Source organism: Amblyraja radiata, chromosome 11 (assembly GCF_010909765.2).
Source record: "Amblyraja radiata isolate CabotCenter1 chromosome 11, sAmbRad1.1.pri, whole genome shotgun sequence".
Taxonomy (NCBI): Eukaryota; Metazoa; Chordata; class Chondrichthyes; order Rajiformes; family Rajidae; genus Amblyraja; species Amblyraja radiata.
The window spans coordinates 39,252,440-39,274,968 of record NC_045966.1 but is presented as its reverse complement, the minus strand read 5'-3'; the positions used below and the strand labels follow the sequence as shown (position 1 = coordinate 39,274,968).

At 48.2% G+C, this 22,529-nt stretch overlaps 1 protein-coding gene across 1 annotated transcript; it reads right to left on the bottom strand.

The window, feature by feature from the left end:
* Window positions 1-8,121: 8,121 nt before the first annotated feature.
* Window positions 8,122-21,991, bottom strand: cdx1 (caudal type homeobox 1). Its single transcript, XM_033030079.1, has 3 exons — window positions 21,308-21,991; window positions 9,874-10,019; window positions 8,122-8,392 (listed from the first exon to the last, which is right to left on the bottom strand). Exons 1-3 carry the CDS (start codon window positions 21,729-21,731, stop codon window positions 8,210-8,212), a joined length of 753 nt encoding a protein of 250 aa, XP_032885970.1. The 5' UTR covers window positions 21,732-21,991; the 3' UTR covers window positions 8,122-8,209.
* Window positions 21,992-22,529: the final 538 nt, after the last annotated feature.

Sequence of the window (22,529 nt, the reverse complement as noted above, 5' to 3'; positions counted from 1 at the left end):
CAACGGGCCTGTTTCCATGCTGTATCTCTATAACCAACACCTTCTAATTCAGGCAACATTGTAGCAAACCACCTCTGCACCCTCTCCAAAGCCTCCACATCCTTCCTGTAATGGGATGGCCAGAACTGCAGAGACACTCCAAACGCGGTCTCAACAAATTTTTATACAGCTGCAACATGACTTCCCAATGGGAAGGTTGGACCTGTCACTTAAAAGCGCTCGAAGAATGACAAACATTGACAGTGTTATTAGTATGCTGCCTCTTTGTGTATTCAAGTATTAAATTATAGCTGTACCGTGCAGCAAGTCTGTTGTAATTATTCCACTGTGATTTAAGGTACTGCATAATGTCATCCTTAATACAACTCTAATGGGTCATAATTGTTTACAGTTTTAGCTTGGTAAAAATGTTAGTGGTTTTATATTAAACGAAAAATATAATCACACAAATCTGGCAGAGTTGCTGCCTCACAGTCCCAGAAGAGCATATATGTTTCTTTTTAGGTCTAGATTTAAGGGCCTGTCCCACGAGCATGCGACCTGCATGCGGCAAGCGCGACCAAACCGGAAGCGGGGGCCGCGCGGAGGTCGAGTGAGTGACGTGAAGTTCGAGCGAAGTCCGCCTGAAGTTCGCGCTTGACGTACGGCGTCAAGACGCTGCATACTGCGTCGAGACGCTGCGCACGCCCGTCGAGGCGGTGCGTACGGCGTCGAGGCGGCTGCGGGCCGGCAGGCCGTTGCCGCGCGGAATTTTTGAACACGGTCAGTTTTTCGGAGCCCCGCGCGATGTCGGAACCAGCTCCGCACAACTCCATACGGCTCCGGTGATCGAAGTGGGACCGGCCCCGCGAGGCCGTACGGCTCAAGCGACCACGTTAGGTCGCGCTTGCCGCATGGAGTCGCATGCTCGTGGGACAGGCCCTTTAGGTTTCATTCTTACACGTACCGAGGTACAGTGAAAATCATTGTTTTGGCTGCTATCCAATCAACTCAGATATACCATACATAGATACAATCAATTCAAACTCAAGTACAATAGGTAGAGCAAAGGGGAAGTTACAGAGTGCAGAATATAGTTCTTAGCATTGTAGCGCATCAGTTACAGAGACAAAGTATAATGTCATAAATTCAGAAGAGATAGAATTAGGTCATTTGGCCCATCAGGTCTGCTCCACCATTCAATCATGGCTGATCTATCTTTCCCTCTCAATCCCATTCTCCTGCCTCCCCCATAACTATTGACCCCCTAACTAATCAAGAATCTATCAATTTCCCTTTTAAAAACCCCAAAGACTTGGTCTCCACTGCTATTTGTGGCAATTAATTCCACAGATTGACCACCTTCTAACTAAAGAAATTCCTGCTCATCTCCTTTCCAAATACCCAATGGCTTGGCCTCCACCACCGCCTGTGTCCACAATGGGGTTGAGGTGAATCAGACAGTACCCTAGCTTCTGAAAGGACCACTCAGAAGCCTGAGAACAGAGGGGAAGAAGCTGTTCCTGAGTTTGATGGTCTTTCAAGGCTTTCAAGCTTCTGTACCTGCCGTCGGACGGGAGTGGGTTTCCTCCGGGTGCTCTGGTTTCCTCCCACATTCCAAGGACGTGCGGATTTGTAGGTTAATTGGCCTGTAAATTAGAGTCATAGAATCAAACAGCATGGAGACAGGCCCTTCGGCCCAACTCATCCATGCCAACCAACATGTCCCATCTACACTAGTCCCACCTGCCTGTGTTTGGTCCATCTCCCTCTAGACCTGTCCTATCCAGGTACCTGTCCAAATGTTTCTTAAATGTTGCATTAGTATACCTGCCTCAATTACGTCCTCTGGAAACTGCTCCTAGTGTTGGGACGACAGATGGCACAATGGGCTAAGTGTTCGGCTGGCAACCGGAAGGTAGCTGGTTCGAATCCCGCTTGGAGTGCATACTGTCGTTGTGTCCTTGGGCGAGACACTTCACCCACCTTTGCCTGTGTGTGTCCTTGGGCAAGACACTTCACCCACCTTTGCCTGTGTGTGTCCTTGGGCAAGACACTTCACCCACCTTTGCCTGTGTGTGTGGATGGATGTAATTATGTGAAGCACTTTGGGGTCAATGCAAGTTGACTAAAAATGTGCTATATAAATAAAGAAATTTAAATTTAATTTAATTTAGTGTACAGGATAGTGCTAGTATACAAGGTGATTGTTGGTTGGCAGGGACTCATGGACTAAAGGGCATGCTGTTTCAATGCTGTATCTCTAAACTAAACTAAACTGAACTAGAGGCTCATAAATAAAAGCTCGTTCACATCCAGACCCATGTCGCTCTTTACACCCTGAGATGAGGTGAAGCTGGGAACACGATGACTTGAACGGGTTGGAATTTACAGCCCATAGTAATCACACACACACGTCATCTTTCTCCCACATCCGTCACCGTATCCACAAACTCACAACCCTTACACTGTAAACATAATGACACAGTTCATCTCTGCCTCGTTTTAGTTTCGAGATACAGCATGGAAACAGGCCCACCTAGTCTGTGCCAGCCATCGATCACCCGTTCACACTAGTTCTATGTTATCCCACCTTCTCATCCACTCCCTACACACCAGGGGGCAATTGACAGAAGCCAATTAACCTACAAACCGGTACGTCTTTGGGATGTGGGAGGAAACCGGAGCACCCGGAGAAAACCCATGTGGTCACAGGGAGAACGTGCAAACTCCACACAAAGACAGCACCTGAGGATGGAAGCCGGATCCCCAGTGCTGTGAGGCAGCAACTCTACCATTGCGCCACTGTGCCATCCTTATCTTCATCTCCTTTCTCTTCCATGGGAACCAGGAATGGAGGTAGATCCTTCCTACAGCGCCTGGCAAGTTGTCCATGGCCATGTGTTCATCCAGTCTCCAGACCTGGAGTCACCCCAGAAGTTGGGACGTTATGTTACAGTTGTACAAGACGTTGGTCATAAAGTCATAGTTATAAAGTGGGGAAATAGGCCCTTCTGCCCAACTTGCCCATGCTGACCAACATGCCCCATCTACACTCGTCCCACCTGCCTTATCCTATCCATGTACCAGTCTAAATGTTTCTTAAACATTGTTATAGCATCTGCCTCAAATACCTCCTCTGGCAGCTCATTCCATATACCCACCACCATATGTGTAAAAGAGTTGCCCCTCAGGTTTCCATTAAATCATTCTCCCCTCACCTTAAACCTATATCATCGTGTTCTTGATTCACCTACTCTGGGTAAAAGACTCTGGATTCTCCTTATTTATTCCTCTCATGATCTCAGCCCTCAGCCTCCTGCGCTCCAAGGCCGAGCCTGCCCAACCACTCCATACAGTGCAGGCCCTCGAGTACTGGCAACATCCTTGTCAATCTTCTCTGCACTCTTTCCATCCTGACAACATCTTTCCTCTAACATGGTGACCAAAACTGAACACAACACTCGAAGTGTAGAAAGGAACTGCAGATGCTGCTTAAAAAAAACAAAGATAGACACAAAAAGCTGGAGTAACTCAGTGGATCAGGCGGGTCAGGCAGCATCTCTGGAGAAAAGGAATAGGTGACGTTTAAGATCGAGACCCTTCTTCAGACTCTTCTTCAATTGGTGAGTGTGGCTTCACCAATGTTTTGTATAAAATTATGAGGAGATGGATCGTATGGATGCAGAGTCCTTTATCCAGATGAAAAAAATCTGGGTAATCAGGAATCAAGAAACAGTGGGCAGAGGTGGTAAAGTCCTTCATATCAGGGACTGTGTGTGTACGATGGTCTGACTCCGTGTGCCGCGGGCGTGCTTGGACATTAGGCCACAGTTACAGTGACCGGGAGGGCAATAGCCCCAAACCTCTTCAAACCCACTTCACACCCCATACACATCCACACAGAAGCCAAGATGAGGTACAAAGATCCAGTTTACTTCAAACAACAAAATTTACAGCAAAGTTTGAGAATTGTACAACCGTTGAAAAGGCACGAGTTCTATAGATCTGCAGGAGGTGACGGGGAGGGGGTGAGGGTGTGGGGGGGGGGGGGGGGGGGGAGGGGAGAACGGAAAATCTTGCGGGATCCCTGCGTTCCATCGGTGTCAAGTTACGGTTGATCCCAGGACACAAGGCAGAGGCGAGTACGCTCCATGGGTAGTGTAGGCCACACTACGTTCCAAGCATCCCACTCTCCCATCCCCGAGTCACAAGGTGAGCAATTCAAAGCCCCAGTCCAGACCATGTTGGTGACAGAGACCACAACCGTTTAGATTACTTTAGAGATACAACTTAGAAACAGGCCCTTCGGCCCATCGAGTCCATCGACCATCGACCATCGATCACCTGTTCATACTAGCACTATCCTACACACTACGAACAAGTTACAGAAGAAAACAAAGCTACAAACCTGTACATCTTTGGGATGTGGGAGGAAACCAGAGCACCCGGAGGAAACCCACACAGTCCAAACTGGAGACCTTCGAACTCTTTAATCGGGCTTTGCTGGACTTTGTCTTGCACTAATCGTTATTCCCTTTATCCTGTGCACTGTGGACAGCTTGATTGTAATCATGTACAGTCTTTCCAGTTTCCCTACAGCCATCAGGCTATTGGGGTCAAGGAAAGAGCGTTCACGTCTGCGGCCCTGTTTCCAACAATCTTTCCACCACCACGCACAAGAAGCACAAGAAGCGACAAGACAGACACCATTGTGCAGATGCCGAGAAGTGTGTTGAGCTCTGGCTGAACAACTTCTAATCTTGTATGTGAACTCGGTAAGAAGAGGATCAGGCTATTAAACACGACAACCTCCAAATTGGTTCTGAACTATATAGACTTGGCGACATTATTTTTGCATTATTATTGTCTATTTATTTGTCTGTTTGCATTTTTTATATATATATGGAACATTTTTGTTGTTTATTATGGTGTTTACAATGCAGAATGAACGTTGATTGCTCATATTTCAAGTAACCCCTGCTTTTACTCCCTTCTCCCCGCTCCCCACCCGAGTCGCCCTACTAGTTCCACATCCTTGTGTCCCTTCATTATCACCTCTTCCCCAGCCAACAATTGGCCATTGTGGGCTCCACCCTTCCTTGGTCATGTGTTGCTGACCCTGATGCATTCTGGCCTTTTCCTATCTCCAGTTCCCTCCCCTCTACTTTCAGTTTGAAGAAACATCACCCATCCTTTATCTTCAGAGATACTGCCTGACCCGCTGAATTACTCCAGCACTTTGTGTCTATCTTCAGTATAAACCAGCATTTACGTTCCTTCCTACCATGTGTTTACATATCTGTTGTGCTGCTGCAAGTAAGAATTTCATTGTTCCGTTTCGGGACATATGACAATAAAACACTCTTGACTCTTAAAATAGTTTTGAACGGGCAGATCTATTTCCAAAACCTCTTGTGATTATGCTTCCCGAGGTTTGAAGCGTAAAGATCAAGTGTAACGTATCTAAATTTGTTGATGACATAATCTTGGTGGCAATGTTAGCAGTGAGACGGATACTGAGGGTGTTACATAATCAGGCAAGGATACGGCAGATGGCTATTGTAGAGGAAAATGCGAGCTCCTTAAAATCGGTGGAAAAAATATCAAATTGTATTTATTATCTGATACGAGATTGATTGTCAGGGAGATCTCCGGATAATAGGACATACCTTTAGATAGGAGATGAGGAGGAATTTCTTTAGTCAGAGTTGAGTTTAGTTTATTGTCACACGTATGAGGTACATTGAAAAGCTTTTTGTTGCGTGCTATCCAGTCAGCGGAACGAAGATACATGATTACAATCGAGCCACCCATGATGTACAGGGTACAGGATAAAGGGAATAATGTTTAGTGCAAGATAAAGTCCAGTAAATTCCGATTAAAGTGTCTAAGGGTCTCCAGTGAGGGTGGTGAACCTGAGGAATTCATCACCACAGATGTCGGTGGAGGCCAAGTCATTGGGTAGTTTTAAAGCGGAGATTGATGGATTCTTGATTAGTAAGGGTGTGAAATGATACGTGGAGAAGGCAGGAGAATGGGGTTGAGTTGGGAAAGACATGTCAGCCATAATGGAATGGGGGAGTAGATAGGCTGAATGGCCAAATTCTGCACCTATAGTATGACATAGGAACATGAACCTATAGGAGTGCCATGCAGTCGTAGAGCTGTCCAGCACAGAAACTGGTCCTTCAGCCCACCTTATCTATTCTGACCAAGTTGGCAAACTGGACTAGTCACATTTGCCTGCCTTTGGCCCATATGCTTCTAGTCCCTTCATACCCATGTACCTGTCCAAGTGTATTTTAAAAGTCGTAATTGTATCTGCTTCCATAGCCTCCTCTAGCAGTTGGTCCCTGATACAGACTACCGTCTGAGTGAAAAAGTTGTGGAGGTTAAACACATGCTTAGAAATAATACATATTCTCCATTTTAAAAACATAGGCACTTCATGAAGTATTTTACAGTCATCCCAAAAACATTGCTGGAAAAGCCAAAGATAGATACAAAGTGCTGGAGTAGGTAGGTAGCATCTCTGGAGAACATGGATAAGTGACGTTTTGGACCGGAACCCTTCTTCAGACTGAAAGCGGGCCGTCCCGAAACGTCACCCATCCTTTTTCTCCACAGAAGCTGCCTGACCCGCTGAGTTACTCCAGCACTTTGTCTATCTTTGTCTTAAACTAAAACCCATTTTTTTCTCTCTACTTTCCCATCAACCCCAGATTCAGGTCAAATTTAAGAGGAAAATATACGGGTTATTTTCGGGACCCTTCTTCAGACTGAAAGTATGGGGGTGGGGGGGAGGGGATAAACTGGAGGCAAGTGTAGACATCTTTGGCTTTTAGTGCTCATCTTCAGTATAAACCAGCATCAGCAGTTTCTTCCTACATTTCCTACATATTTTATCTGCTCCACAGGGAAAACCAAGTTTCATACTCGCGTTAGGAGGGAATTGGTCCCTTAAGGATATTTGTCAGAGACAATCTTCTATACGATTTTGTGCCTTTAAAGACGACAATTATTTTTGATGATTTGACATTTGGGGCAGGGGGGGGGGAGGAACGATCCGATGTCTTGCTTTGCTCCCAAACAACCAGGTTCCCTCCTCCCCAATATCCACTGCACAAAGTCCCTCTCACCACCTCCCCCCCTCTCTGTTTTTAGTTTGGAGATACAGCACGGAAACAGGCCCTTCGGCCCACCCAAGCCCATGCTGACCAGCGATCACCCGTTCACACTAGTTCCATGTTAATCCACTTTCTCATCCACTCCATACACACCAATTTACAATTTACAGGCAATTTACAGAAGCCAATTAACCTACAAACCCTCAAGGGAAAATCATTGGGATGTGGGAGGAAACCGGAGCACCCGGAGAAAACCCACACGGTCACAGAGAGAACATGCAAACTGCACAGAAACTGTTTAGTTTAGTTTAGTTTAGTTTACTTTAGTTTAGATTTGGTTAGTTTAGTTTAGTTTAGTTGAGTTTGGTTTAGTTTACTGTCACGTGTACCGAGGTACAGTGAAAAGCTTTTTGTTGCGTGCTATCCAGTCAGCGGAAAGACTATAGGAAAGATTACAATCAAGCCGCCCACAGTGAAAAGAGTGGAGCGATTGTAATAAATGGTTGCAGATTCGTTTCTGGGACCAGCAGAAGCAAAATAAGAGACAGCACCCGAGGACAGGATGGAACCCGGGTCTCTGGTGCTGTGAGGCAGCAGCTCCACCCGCTGTGCTGCCCTGTTGAGGGAGTGGAGGTGGCGTTAAGGGTATCCCAAGAGATTGCTGCCCCAACTCTGGTGGGAGGAGAGATGTTGGTCACGTTGAACTGTTCAGCAGCCACTTATTTCTGAATTGTATGAGTCTACGATGCATGCTGCAGTACAGTGAGAAGCTTTGTTTTGCATGCTATCCACTCTGGGCGGCAGCATGGCTCAGTGATAGAGTTGCTGCCTCACACAGAGACCCGGGTTTGATCCTGACTACGGGTGCTGTCTGTACGGAGTTTGCACGTTCTCCTTGTGACTGCGTGGGTTTTCTCTGCGTGCTCCGGGTTTAATCCCCACACTCCAAAGACGTGCAGGTTTGTAGGTTAATTGGCGCCGGTTAATATTGTAAATAGTCCCTAGCGTGTAGGATGGTGCTGGTGTACGGGGTGATCGCGGGTTGGCGCGGACGCGGTGGGCCGAAGGGTCTGTTTCCACGCGGTATCTCTAAAGTGAAGTTAGGGAAGGTACTCCTCCTTGATGTTGAGAGGGATGGGTGGGGGGATGAGATTGCTGCTGCTACTGACCAGCCCGGCCCTGGGGCTGGACGTGCTGCTGCTCGCTTGCTGGCTCTGCTGCTGCTGTCTCTTCTTCGTCATCTTCCTCTCCTTCGCCCGGCGATTCTGGAACCAAATCTTCACCTGGAACGAGAGGCGAGAAAAAAAACGTTCACCGTGTTAGCACAGACCACCGTGTCCATCCCCTCCATTGGTGGTGTGGCGTTGATGGCTTTGTGGCCAGGTTTGCGGATGATACGCGGACAGCTGGAGGGGCGGGTGGTGTAGAGGAAGCGTGGTGCAGAGGTCAAGCCAAACCCAAGTACAATAGGTAGAGCAAAGGGGAAGATACAGAGTGCAGAATATAGTTCAGCGTTGTAGTGCATCAGTTCCAGAGTCAATGTCCAATGTCTGCAGTGGGGTAGAGGTGAATCGGACAGTACCAGAGGGTGGTGAGTGCCTGGAACGAGCTGCCGGGGGTGGTGGTGAAGGCAGATACAATGGTGGTGTTTAAGAGGCTTTTGATCTCCTATTATGTAACTCCCTCAGTATCCGCCTCACTGCTAACTTTGTCATCAAGATTATGTCATCAAGCATTGGAAGGGAGACCTGATAAAAAGTATATAAAACGATGAGGGACAAAGATAGGGTAGACATTCAGAACCTTTTTCCCAGGGTGGAAATGTCAAACAATAGAGGGCACAGCTTTAAAGTGTGAGGGGGAAAGTTTAAAGGAGATACGTTGGGCAGGTTTTTTTTTTTACACATAGGGTGGTGGGGGCCTGGAACGCACTGGCAGCTGCCAGCAGGTGGTGGTGGCGGCAGATACGATAGTGGTGTTTCAGAAGCTTTCAGATCGGCACATGGAAAGTGCAGGGAATGGAGGGAAATGTCACGTGCAGGAGATCAGAGGAGATCAGTTGAAGAAACTGCTCCTGGTTTTAGAACAAAATGCCTATCCTAAGACTGTCCTTGTTTGAGACAAGAGAACCAACCTCTCCACGCTGAGCCTTGTGAAACACTACAAGTCCACGTGTTGATACAATCACGTGTAGTTCATCATCGGAGGTGGAGGAGACTGATACAATAGTTGTGTTTAAGGATTAGAGTACAGGGAGAGGTTGGACATTCTTGGATTGTTTTCTCGCCGAAGGTCCTGTTTCTGCACTGTATCTCTAAACTAAACTACACCTTGTGTCGAGCGGCCTATCCCGATGCTGTACTAGTCGGGCAGAAGGGCCTGTTACTGTGCTGTACTAGTCGGGCAGAAGGGCCTGTTACTGTACTGCACTAGTCGGGCAGAAGGGCCTGTTCCCTATGCTGTGCTAGCCGGGCTGAAGGGCCTGTTACCTGTGCTGTACTGGTCGGGCTGAAGGGCCTGTTCCCTGTGCTGTACTGGTCGGGCTGAAGGGCCTGTTACCTGTGCTGTACTGGTCGGGCTGAAGGGCCTGTTCCCTATGCTGTACTGGTCGGGCTGAAGGGTCTGTTCCCGTGCTGTACTGGTCGGGCTGAAGGGTCTGTTCCCTGTGCTGTACTGGTCGGGCTGAAGGGCCTGTTCCCTGTGCTGTATACGGTGGGCTGAAGGGCCTGTTCCCGTGCTGTACTGCCATGTGAGTTACACTGACCTGCCGTTCGGAGAGCCCCAGTGACTGAGCCAGCTCGGACTTCCTGCGGATGGTAATGTAGCGGCTGTAGTGAAACTCCTTCTCCAGCTCCAGCCGCTGGTGATCCGTGTACACCACACGGTACTTGTCTTTCGTCCTGGTCTTGGCTGCGGATGAAAGCCGATCGTTAGATACACTAGTCTGGAGAAGGATCCCGACCCCAAACATCACCCAATCCCTATTCTCCAGACCCGCAGAGTTACCCCAGCACTTTGTGCTCATAGTTAGCTGCATAAGGCAGGCTAACAAATCTACGATAGGTAGAGCAAAGGGGAAAATCCAGAGGGCAGGATATAGTTCTCAACATTGCAGCGCATCAGTTCCAGAGACAAAGTCCAATGTCCACAATGGGGGTAGAGGAGAATCAGACAGTACCCTAGCATATGGAAGGTCCGTTCAGAAGCCTAGTAATGGAGTTATCATAAAGTCATAGTTATATAGCACGGACCATCCCGACCAAGATGACCCATCTAAGCTAGTCCCTGCGTTTGATCCATAGCTCTCTAAACATTTCGATCCATGTACCTGTCCAAGTGTCTTTAATGGCACCTTCCCCAACTATCTCCTCTGCAGCTCTTTCCATACACCCACCACCCTCTGTGTGAAAATGTTGCCCCTCAGGTTCCTATTAAATCTCTCCCCTCTCACCTTAAACCTCTGCCCTCCGGTTCTTGATTCCCCAACCATGGGTAAAAGACTGCATTCGCCCTATCTATTCCCCTCACGATTTCATACTCCTCGATAAGATCACCCCTGGCAACATCCTTGTAAATCTTCTCTGCACTCTTTCCAGTTTAACAACATTCTTCCTATAGCTGGGTGACCAAAACTCAACACTATACTCCAAGTGCGGCCTCACCAAAAATATTTTTACGATTTTGTTATTTTTGTGGTTTTATCTTATTTTTTGCAACATTGGTTTATTTTTTTAATGTGTTGTCTCAGGTTTTATAATGAATTTTCTTTTACTATTTTTAACTCTTCAACACATCTAACTAAAGCAGTGGAATCGACCCTGGCTGTGACTGGGTGCATTAAACTGTTTTGGGAGTGGCAATTGAGGTTTTTCCTGCGGTTATTGAAGGATGCTGATGTTTGAAGCATCTAAACACACAATATACAAGTGTTTTTCACAAAAATGTTGACAAACATTCCTTCACTGTACTTATCCGTAGGGTGTGGACATGTTTAGTAACATGTGTTACCCATCCCTACTCTTAGCCATGCACAGATACAACAGAAACACACGCTCTTCGCCCATTGAGTCCAACTGAACTGACCATCAAACACCATCCTGCATTGGACTACAGGTTCGATCCTGACCTTGGGTGCTGTGCGTGCGTGTGTGCTTGTGCATGTGCTGTGTGTGTGCTTGTGCGTGCTGTGTGTGTGTGCGTGAGTGTGTGTGTGAGCGCACGTGTGCGTGTGTGAATGTGTGTGTGTACACGCGTGAGTGTGCGCATGGAGTTTGTACGGTCCCACCGTGACCATGTGGGTTTTCTCCGGGTGCTCCGGTTTCCTCCCACATTCCAAAGACGTGCAGGCTTGTAGTTTTATTGGCTCGCTGTAAATTTCCCCTCATACGTAGGGAGTGGATGAGAAAGTGGGATAACATAGAAATAGTGTTAACGGGTGATCGATGGTCGGCGTGGACTTGGTGGACCTAAGGGCCTGTTCCCATGTGGTATCTCTTAACTAGACTAAAACACGTTTTTTCTCGCTACATTCCCATCAACCCTAGATTCAGGTCAAATGTAAGTACAATTGACCTGATAGGAAAGGTTTAGAGGGATATGGACCAAATGTGGGCAAATGGGACTAGCTTGGTTGGGGCATCTTGGTCGGCATGGATGAGTTGGGATGAAGGGCCTGTTTCAGTTCTGTGTGAATCTATAATCAACAGAGAAAACGTTCGTGAGAGTGCAAGAGGATTAGGGGTGTCATAGAGTTATAGAGTCGTACAGCGTGGAAATAGGCCTTTCAGTCCAACTTGCCCACGTCTGCCCACATGCCCCATCTACACTAGTCCCACCTGCCCACGCTTGGTCCATATCCCTCTAAACCTGTCCTATCCATGTGCCTGTCCAAATGTTTCGTAAACCTTGCAATAGTATTTGCTTCAATTACTTCCTCTGGCAGCTCATTCCATATACCCACCACCCTTTGTGTAAAAATGTTTCCCCTCAGTTTCCAATTATAATTTCTCCCGTCAGCTTGAATCTATGACCTCTGGTTCTTGATTCCTCCACTCTGGGCAAAAAACTGTGCATTCACCCAATCTATTTCTCTCATAATTTTGTACACCTCTATAAGATTACCCCTCATCCTCCTGCACACAATGATATAAAGTCCTAGCCTGCTTAACCTCTCACTAGAGCTCAGCCACTCCTGCCAACATCATCGTAAATGTTCTTGGCACCCATTCCAGCTTGACAATATCTTTCCGATAATATTGTGACCAAAACTGAACACAACACTCTAAATGTGGCCTCACCAACGTCTTATACAACTGCAACATGACCTCCCAACCTCTATACTCAATACCCTGACTGTTGAGGGCTAAAGTGCTGATAGCCTTTTTGACCTCCCCACCTATCTGTGTTGCCACTTTCAATGAACTATGTACCTGCACACATAGTGTTCAAAGGGGAACTGCAGATGCTGGAATATCGAAGGTACACAAAATTGCTGGGGAAACTCAGCGGGTGCAGCAGCATCTATGGAGCGAAGGGAATAGGCGACGTTTTGGGCCGAAACCCTTCTTCCTGCACACATAGATCCTTCTGCTCTACAACGCTCCCCTGAGCCCCAACACTCGCTGTTTAGGTCCTGTCCATGTTAGACTTCCAAAAATGAAAAACCTCACATGTCTCTGTATTAAATTCTAACCATTCCTCAGCCGACCTGCCCAATCGATCTAGATCCTGCTGCCATTTTCAATGATCATCTTCAGCATCAACAATGCCACCCACTTTTGTGTCATCTGCAAACTTGCTAATCATGCCACGTACGTACAATTTTTCTTTGTTTAGTTTAGAGCTACAGTGCAGAAAAAGAAGCTTCGGGCCCGCTGAGTTCGCACCGAACAGCAATCCCCGCACACTAAAGGGGCTGTCCCACTGTGGCGACCTAATTGGCAAGTTTAGAAGAGTTTAGGAGAGTTTGAAAAAATGTCATATTGAAGACCTCCTTCGACCTCCTTCGACTTTGTTGAAGACTATCCTCGACTAGCTTCGGGAAAATTGGACACCGAATAGTGGAGAGTGAAGATGACCTCCTTCGATCTCCTTCGACCTCCTTCGACTATGTTGAAGACTATCTACGACTACCTTTGACTACCTTCGACTACCCTCGATTACCTACGACTAACATGCCGACCTACTACAACCTACTTTAACAACCTACGAGTAAAAAAAAGTATTGAATTTTTCCATGGCGACCTTTTTTTACTCACGGGCATTTTTCAACCTGTTGAAAAATACGCCGCGACCTAGCTGAGGCCTCGAGTACGCGGGGACTACCCTCGAGCATGAAGGAGAGTTACAAAGACCTCCTAGGACATCGTGTCGACCATGCTGCAAGGATGAGTCGAGGGCAAACTCGCCAGAACTCACGGATTAGGTCGCCGCAGTGGGACAACCCCTTAACAACATCCTACACACACTAGGGACAATGTATAATTTTACCAAGCTAATTTCCCTACCAACCTTGAAGTGTGGGAGGAAACCGGAGCACCCAGAGAAAACCTACGCGGGTCACGTGGAGAACGTGCAAACAGACGGCACCCGTAGTCAGGATCGAACCCGGATCACTGGCGCTGTAAGACGGCAACTTTACCGCTGCGCCATCGTGCCATCGTGCCACATCATCAAATCATTGATATAGATGTCAAACAGCAATAGGCCCTGCACAGAACCCTGTCACGAGGGACACCCTGTCTACCTCTGAAGCCACCCTGATATCGTTGGCTCAGACACATTTAATGTCCAGGCGCAGGAGAGTAGGGCAGGATCCATCCTTGTTTTGTTGTTGCAAGGCACACAGAGGAGGAGCGGGCTCTGTGGTAGAGGGACAGGGATACCACAGAACAAGGGACATAACATCAAGACCACAAAGTGCCCAGTGGAAAGTATGTCTCCTCATTCGAAGCTAAACCAGACCCAGCCCGTGTGAGTCACTGCTCACTGTGTCCTCGCTCACTCTGCCCGCCTGCTTTAACCCTTGCAAACGAGCGCTCACCCCCATCAATTAAACACCAACACCGGCCCCAGTCCTCTCAAGAGTCAAGAGTCAAGAGTGTTTAAATGTCATGTGGTCAACGTTGACTCGGTTGACTGCAGGACCGTATTGTAACTCTTAACTTCTGGGGCGGCACGGTGGCACAAATAGAGTCGCTGCCTTACGACGCCAGAGGCCCGGGTTCGATCCTGACCTCGGGCGCAGTCAGTACGGTGTTTGTACGTTCTCCCTGTAACCGCGTGGATTTTCCCTGGGTTTTCATGGTGCTCCTGTTTCCTCCTACACTCCAAAGACATGCGGGTTTGTAGGTTAATTGGCTTTGGTAAAGATAGTAAATTGTCCCTAGTGCGTGGGATAGTGTTAGTGGACGGGGTGATTGCGTGTCGGCATGGACTCGGTTTGTCTGAAGGGCCTGTTTCAGTCCTCTGTCTAAAGTCTAAAGTATGGAGGAACACAGCTGGGGTCACAGTAGGATTAGGGGTGATCCTATAGAGGTGTATAAGATCATGAGGGGAACAGAGGGTGGATGCACAGTCTTTTACACAGGGTAGGGGAATGAAGAACTAGAGGATGTAGGTTTAAGGTGAGGGTGGAAAAATCAATGGGAACTTGAGGGGCAATCTTTTCACATAGAGGGTGAATGGAAGGATCTACCAGAGGAGGTAATGGGGGCAGGTGCTATAACAGCATTTAAAATACATTTGGACAGTTACTTGGATTGGAATGGTTTAGAGGGAAATGGGCCAAGCAATGGGAGTAGTGTAGATGGGGCATCTTGGTCGGTCTGGACGAGCTGGGCCAAAGGGCCTGTTTCCGTGCTGTATGACTGACTCTGTGACTATCCCAGAGGCAGATTCATTGTCTTCATTACATTGCAGATTGGGGGCTAAATTGTCTGGTACCATTCAACAGGGTTGGAAGAGAAATACATTGACTGCAGAGATGATATGATGTATCTGGTGCTATGATATGAAGTCCAGCTGGTCTCGACTGAAATAAAGTGTGAACACACTGCCATAGCTGGATGGAGACACAAGGAATTGCAGATGCTCCCTTCCATTGATTCCATCTACACTTCACGCTGCCTAGGCAAGACCACCGACATAATCAAGGATTAGTCTCACCCCGGTCACTCTCTCTTCTCCCCTCTCCCATCAGGCAAGATGTACAGAAGTGTGAAAACGCACACCTACAGATTCAGGGACAGTTTCTTCCCAGCTGAACCATCCTATCACCACCTCCCATTCACCTCATTGGAGACCTTCGGACTATCTTTAATAGGACACTACCTTGCACTCATGTATAATCTTTCCGCTGATTAGTTAGCACCCAGCACAAAAGCTTTTCACTGTACCTCGGTACTTATGACAATAAACTAAACCAAACTAAACTGAAAGTGCTGGAATCTTGAGCTAAACACAAAGTGCTGGAGGAACTCAGCAGGTCAAGCAGCATCTGTGGAGGGAATGGACAGACGGCATTTCAGGTCGGGACCCTTCTTCAATCTGTCAAGTGCCGAAGAAAGACATGGCCGTCCGCAGAAGAGTTCCGATCCGAAATATTGTCTGTCCATTCTCTCCACAGATGCTGCCTGATCCACTGAGTTCCTCCAGCATTTTGTGTTTAGTTTAGTTTAGTTTAGTTCAGCTTAGCTTACTTCAGTGAGCTTTGTTTTATTTATTTCAGTTACCTCTAGTTTAGTTAAGTTTAGTTTAGTTGCGTTAAGCTGAGTTTAGAGATACAGCATGGAAACAGGCCCTTCGGCCCACCAAGTCCATGCCAATCTGCGATCAACCATACTCTAGTTCTATCCTAAACTCTAGGGACAATTTACAGAAGCCAATTAACCTACAAATCCACACGTCTATGGAGTGTGGGAGGAAACCGGAGCATCCGGGGAAAAACCCATGCGATCAGATGGATAATGTACTAACTCCATACAGACAACACCCGTAGTCTGAATCGAGCCTGGGTTCCTAGCGCTGTGAGGCAGCAATTCTACACTGTGTTTTACCAGGTGGCACAGTGGCGCATTGTGTCAGAGCTGGGCCTCTCTCCCATCCCCGCCCTCGGCCCTTGTTTTGACAGTGAAGTCCAACTGAATTTTATTGCCGAGGGAACACACTTTGTGTCTTAAATTATCCATCTGTCGTGTCAACAGAATCGAAGGTCAGTTGCACAATATCTCAACTGACAGAGAGTTTATGGTGAAAAAGTCGCTCCCCCCAATAGCAATTCTTGTGAGACCCAACTTCAGCTCTCGATAAGGAGATTATCTCGGTTAATGGGTAATACAGCGTTTGTGTTCAATCACTCGTTAAATGCAGCATCGACTCTTTGCGTTTCTACAGCACGAACACTGCACGAAAGCATTCGACAATCTCAAACTCCAAACCAGCCGTCAATATTTCCTAACCATTTAAAAGAAGGAACTTTCATTTATATGGCGCCTTGCACAACCACAGGGCATTTTACAGCCATTGAGTGCGTTTGAAATGTTCCCCACTGTTGAAGTGCCGGGAATTACACTTTCAATTAGCAAAATCCAGCAAGGGCTAGGAGCTAAGTTTGAAGAACGGTCCCATCCCGAAACGTTGCCTATTCCTTTTCTCCAGAGATGCTGCCTGACCCGCTGAGCTACTCCAGTTTTTAATGTCTCCCTTAGGGCTAGGACTTGGAGCGCGCGAGATTGAGGGGTGATTTTCTAGAGGTGCACAAAATCATGAGAGGAATAAATACTTTATTTTAGACTTCACACTATAGAGATACAGCATTGAATCAGGCCATTCTGCCCACCGAGTCCATGCCAACCAGCAATCACCCTGTACACTAGCACCATCCTACACACTAGGGATAATATACATTTCACTGAAGCCAATTAACCTACATCTGTGGAGTGTGGGAGGAAACTGGAGCATCCAGAGGAAGTCCACGCAGTCACAGGGAGAACATGCAAACTCCGTGCAGACAGCACCCGTAGTCAAGACCGAATCTGGGTATCTGCCGCTGTGAGACAGAGACTCTACCGCTGCACCATTCTGCCGCCCTGAAGATAGAGCTACATTACGGGAAACAGGCCCTTCAGCCAACTGATTCCATGCTGTCCATCTATCACCTGTTCACACTATAAGACCATTGGACATAGGAGCAGAATTAGGCCATTTGGCCCTTTGAGTCTACTCCGCCATTCAATCATGGCTGATCTTCCCCTCTCAACCACCCTCCCCCTCCCCCCCGCCCCCCAATTCTCTGCTTTCTCCCTGTAACCCCTGACACCCTTACTAACCAAGAAACTGTCAATCTCTGCTTAAAAATACCCCACAACATGGTCTGTGGCAGTGAATTCCATAAATTCACCCTCAACTGCTTTCTAAAAGTACGTCCTTTTATTCTGAGACTGTGCCCTCTGGTCCTAGACTGTCCCACTAGTGGAAACATCCTCTCCACATCCACTCTATCTACTAGGCCTTGGTTCTATTTTATCCCACTTTCTCATCCACTCCCTGCACATTCGGGGGAATTTACAGAGGATTAATTAACCTACAAACCCGCAAGTCTTTAGGATGTGGGAGAAAACCAGAAACTAAACTAAACTAAACAAAGATTTTCACCTTACCTCAGTAGACGTATACACGAACCATCCTAACACCAACTAGAAAGCGGTCCTGACCTCCCATCTACCTCATTGGAGACCCTCAGACTATCTTTAATCGGACTTTACTGGACTTTATCTTGCGTTAAATGGCATTTCCTTTATCCTGTATCTGTACACTGTGGACGGCTTGATTGTTATCATATGTCGTCTTTCTGCTGACTGGTTAGCACATTACAAAAAAGCTTTTCGCTGTGCCTCGGTACACGTAACAATAAATAAAACTAAACTAAACGTGACAATAATAAACCTCAACCTCGGGTGCTGTCTGTCTGTGTGGAGTTTACACGTTCTCCCTTTGACCACGTGGGTTTCCTCCGGGTGCTCCAGTTTCCTCTCATGTCTCAAAGACATGCGGGTTTGTGGGTTACTTGGCCCTCTGCAAATCGCCCCCTAGTGTGGAGGGAGTGGATGAGAAAGTGGGATAATATAGAACTAGTGTGAACGTTGTGGTTGATGGTCAGTGTGGACTCAATAGGCCGAATGGCCTGTTTCCTTGCTCTATCTCCAAACTAAACTAAGCATAGAACATAGAACAGCACAGCATAGGAATGGGCCCATCGGCAAACAATGTCTGTGCCGAACCTGAGGCCAAGTTAGTCTGATCTGATCTCATCAGCCTTTACGCGATCCATGTCCCTCTATTCCCCGCACTTCCATCCTGCAGCATGGCACTCTTTGCCATTCCACAAGGAGTGCTGTGTAACAAGGAGATAGACGTAAGATGCTGGAGTTACTCAGCGGGTCAGGCAGCATCTCTGGAGAAAAGGAATAGGTGATGTTTCGGGTTGAGACCCTTCCTCAGACTGAGAGTCACGGGGAGAAGGAAACGAGGTATGGAAAGGTTCAGGACAAATGAATGACAGATCAAAGCCAGCAACAATGATCAAGGAAAGGTGGAGCCCACAATGGTCCATTGTTGGCTGTGGAGAAGGCGACAACGAGTGATGCACACAGTGAAACTAGTCGGAGGGCAGTGAAACGAGTAAGATGACGGGTGGGGGAGGGACAGACAGAGAGAGAGGGAATGTTAGGGTTGCTTGAGATGACAGCAATCAATATTCGTACCGCTGGGCTGTGAGCTTTGTCAGCAAAATATGAGGTGCTGTTCCTTCAGTCTCCATGTGGTCTCACTCTGACAATGGAGGAGGCCCAGGCCAGAAAGGTCAGTGTGGGAAAGGGAAGGTGAGTTAAATCTTTGGCAACGGAGCGATCTCGTAGGCCATGGCGGACTGAACCTCTGATGTGAGGGAGGGCAAGACAGTGCTGGTTCGCATGAAGAGGGTGATGTGACTCCAGGCCTGACGGTTTCCCACTCCCTGCTCTCCTCCCCACTGTCTCCTCCACTCCCTCTGTCTCCAGTGAATGATTTACAGGGATGACTCACAGTCAAGCTCCGCTCCGGGTCTGAACCCAGTGACTAATTGTGCCACGTGGAAGATAACAGAGTAAAGTATCACCTACTGCCCAATCCCCACTCCTGTCTTTAGAAGCTAGAAGTCTGAAGAAGGGTCTCTACCCAAAACATCACCTATACATGTTATAATAGACAATAGATAATAAACAATAGGTGCAGGAGTAGGCCATTCGGCCCTTCGAGCCAGCACCGCCATTCAATGTGATCATGGCTGATCATCCTCAATCAGTACCCCGTTCCTGCCTTTGCCCCATATCCCCTGACTCCACTATCCTTAAGAGCCCTATCTAGCTCCCTCTTGAAAGCATCCAGAGGTGAAAGCATCCAGGTGAAAGCCTCCACCGCCCTCTGAGGCATAGAATTCCACAGACTCACAACTCTCTGTGTGAAGAAGTGTTTCCTCATCTCCGTTCTAAATGGCTTACCCCTTATTCTTAAAATGTGGCCCCTGGTTCTGGACTCCCCCAACATCGGGAACATGTTTCCTGCCTCTAGTGTGTCCAAATCCTTAATAATCTTATATGTTTCAATAAGATATCCTCTCATCCTTCTAAACTCCAGAGATGCTGCCTGACCCGCTGAGTTACTCCAGCACTGTTGAAGCCAGTTGCACGGTGAGTTGGTGGGCAATTTAAGACTTTAGAGATACAGCGCGGAAACAGACCTGTCGGCCCACCGAGTCCGCTCCAACTAGTAATCATCCCGTACACTAGCACTATCCTACATACTAGGGACAATGTATAATTTTACCAAAGCTAATTAACCTACAAACCTGGCCGTCTGGAGTGTGAGTGGAGGAAACCGGAGCACCGGGCGAAAACCCACACCATCACAAGGAGAACGCACAAACTCCATACAGACAGCACCCATTGTCAGGAATCGAACCGGGGCCTCTGGCACTGTGAGGCAGCAACTCTACTGCTGCGCCACTGTACCGCCCTATAATGATAGAGTCATACAGCATGGAAACAGGCCCATCGGCCCAATGTGTCCATGCCCACCAAGATGCCCCATCTACACTAGTCCCACCTGCCCGCATTTGGCCCATTTCCCTCTAAACCTTTCCTTCCCATATACCTGTCAAATGTCTTTTAAATGTTGTTATAACACCTGCCTCAACTACCTCCTCTGGCAGCTCGTTCCGTACACCCACCACCCTCTGTGTGGAAATGTTGTCCCTGCTTACGTTCCAGATTCCAGCTGTCCCTTGTGTGGTCCCATTGCGAGACAGAATAGACAGTGGGCTGAATGGCCTTTTTTATAACCTGATACCCCATTATTGGTATGGGTTTATCATTGTCACATATACTGAGATACAGTGAATAGCTTTATTTGCGAGCTATCCAGTCAAATCATTCCACACATGAGTTCCATCAAACCACACGTATAAGTACAACAGGAAGTGCAAAGAGAAAAGTACCAGAGTGCAGAATATAGAGTTACAGCTACAGAGAAACATTAATCCAACGTCCCACGTTTAGGTCAACTATCCTACCGACACGTGAAGGGCACGGATTAGGACACAAGGAACTGTAGATGCTGGAATCTTGAGCAAAACACAATGACTTTAGACTTTAGAGATACAGTGCGGAATCAGGCCCCTTGACCCACCGAGCCCGCGCCGACTGGCGATCAGCCCATACTAGGAATCATTTTTACCGAAGCCAATTAACATACAAACCTGCACGTCTTTGCAGTCTGGGGCTAAACAGGAGCACCTGGAGAAAACCCACACAATGGGCTTAGGGTTTAGACCGGATTGAGGGCAAAAACGCAAGCAGGAACAATATTCCACTGCCCACCCTCTCTCCCCTCAAACAGCCTGTGGGATCAAAACACAAACACAAACAGGACCAATAACCCCCACCCCCCCCCCCCCCCCCCCAAGCACTCTCTCCCTCCCAAAGAGCCTGAGGGGTCAAAACTTAAACTAAAACTAAACTGCGCTTCCCTCACTCCCCTCCCGAGCCCCTTCCCCACGGCCAGAAGGGTCAAAACACAAACAGGACCAATACTTGCCCATTACATCCACCCCTACCACCCCTTCCTCCCCCCCAACCCCTCTCCCCTCCCCTCCTCCTCCATACCTTGAGGGTTGATCTGCAGTTCACGCCTCATCCACTCGTAAGGGTTGCGTTTTGGGGAGTGGGGGGAGAGGGGGGTCACCAGCGAGGGCAGGAGACCCCCGGCCGGCCCCTGGGGCTGTGGTGGGGCAAAGTCCAGAGGTCCGTAGGGGAGGGGGCCGCTACCAGGGGGAGGGGAGAGTCCGTACCCCGGCCAGTCATCACGGGGGACTGGGATGTAGGGGGAACCCCAGGCTGCTGCTGGCTGCCCTTGGGGAGTGTCTACGGCCAGCCCTGGGATGTGGGGGGGGTAGCCCGGGTAGTCAGAGTACTGTGGGGGGCCGGGGGGTGGGGGGCCAAAGCTCTGTCCGTTGAGATTGAGGCCAGCATGTCTGACGGGGCCCGAGTACATGCCCCCCTCCTTATCCAGAAGATAGCTCACATACATGTTGGCGGCTCCCAGACACACGCATGCTGACGCCCCGCTCACTGCCAACGAACACGCCTGCAATCCACACCGGGATCGATACACGCCTTCCGCCCCACACACACACACGTGCACACGGACACGCAGACACGGACAATCACGCAGACACACACCACAACAACAAAACCAGGTTTCTCATTAACTAACTCTTGCTTAAAATACACCCTGGCATCTCTGTCTCACTCTCCCCCTCTCTCTTTCTCTCTCTCTCTCTCTCTCTCTCTCTCTCTCTCGCGCCCTTTGTCTATGTCTCTCTCTCTCCCTCCATCTCTCCTTCTCTTTCTCTCTCACACTCTCCCCCTCATTCTCTTTCTCCCTCACTCTCACTCTCTCTTTCTCCCCCACTATCTCTCTCTCTCCCTCTCTATCTCTCTCTCCGTCCCACTCTCTAGCTCTCTCTCTCTGTCACTCTCTCTCTCTCTCTCTCTCTCTGCCTCTCTCTTTCTCTCTGTCACTCTTTCTCTCTCTCGCTCTCGCTCTGTCTCTGTCTCTCTCTCTCTCTCTCTCTCGCTCTATCTACCTTTAACAGATTCACAAGAAGGAGATTAGAAGGTGAGAGGGAGGAGGGAGTTATTCCCTGCACTCCCCCCCCCCCCCCCCCCCTCCTCTCTCCCGCTGTTAGTGAACAGGTGAGACACACTAACTACCACCTCCGGCCGGCCGAGAGAGAAAGACAGGGGAATTAGTTGAGGTTTCACTGAAGTTATACAGCATGGAAACAGGCCCTTCAGCCCAACATCCATGCTGACCAACTTGTCC

Bases quoted from the DNA above. Each gene is read 5' to 3' on its own strand.
- cdx1 (XM_033030079.1), bottom strand. From the start codon at position 21,731: ATGTATGTGAGCTATCTTCTGGATAAGGAGGGGGGCATGTACTCGGGC. The intron at 10,020-21,307 runs GTATGGAGGAGG...TTTCATCCGCAG, and splicing joins ACTGCAGATCAACCCTCAAG to CCAAGACCAGGACGAAAGAC. The intron at 8,393-9,873 runs GTCAGTGTAACT...CTCTCGTTCCAG, and splicing joins TGGGGCTCTCCGAACGGCAG to GTGAAGATTTGGTTCCAGAA.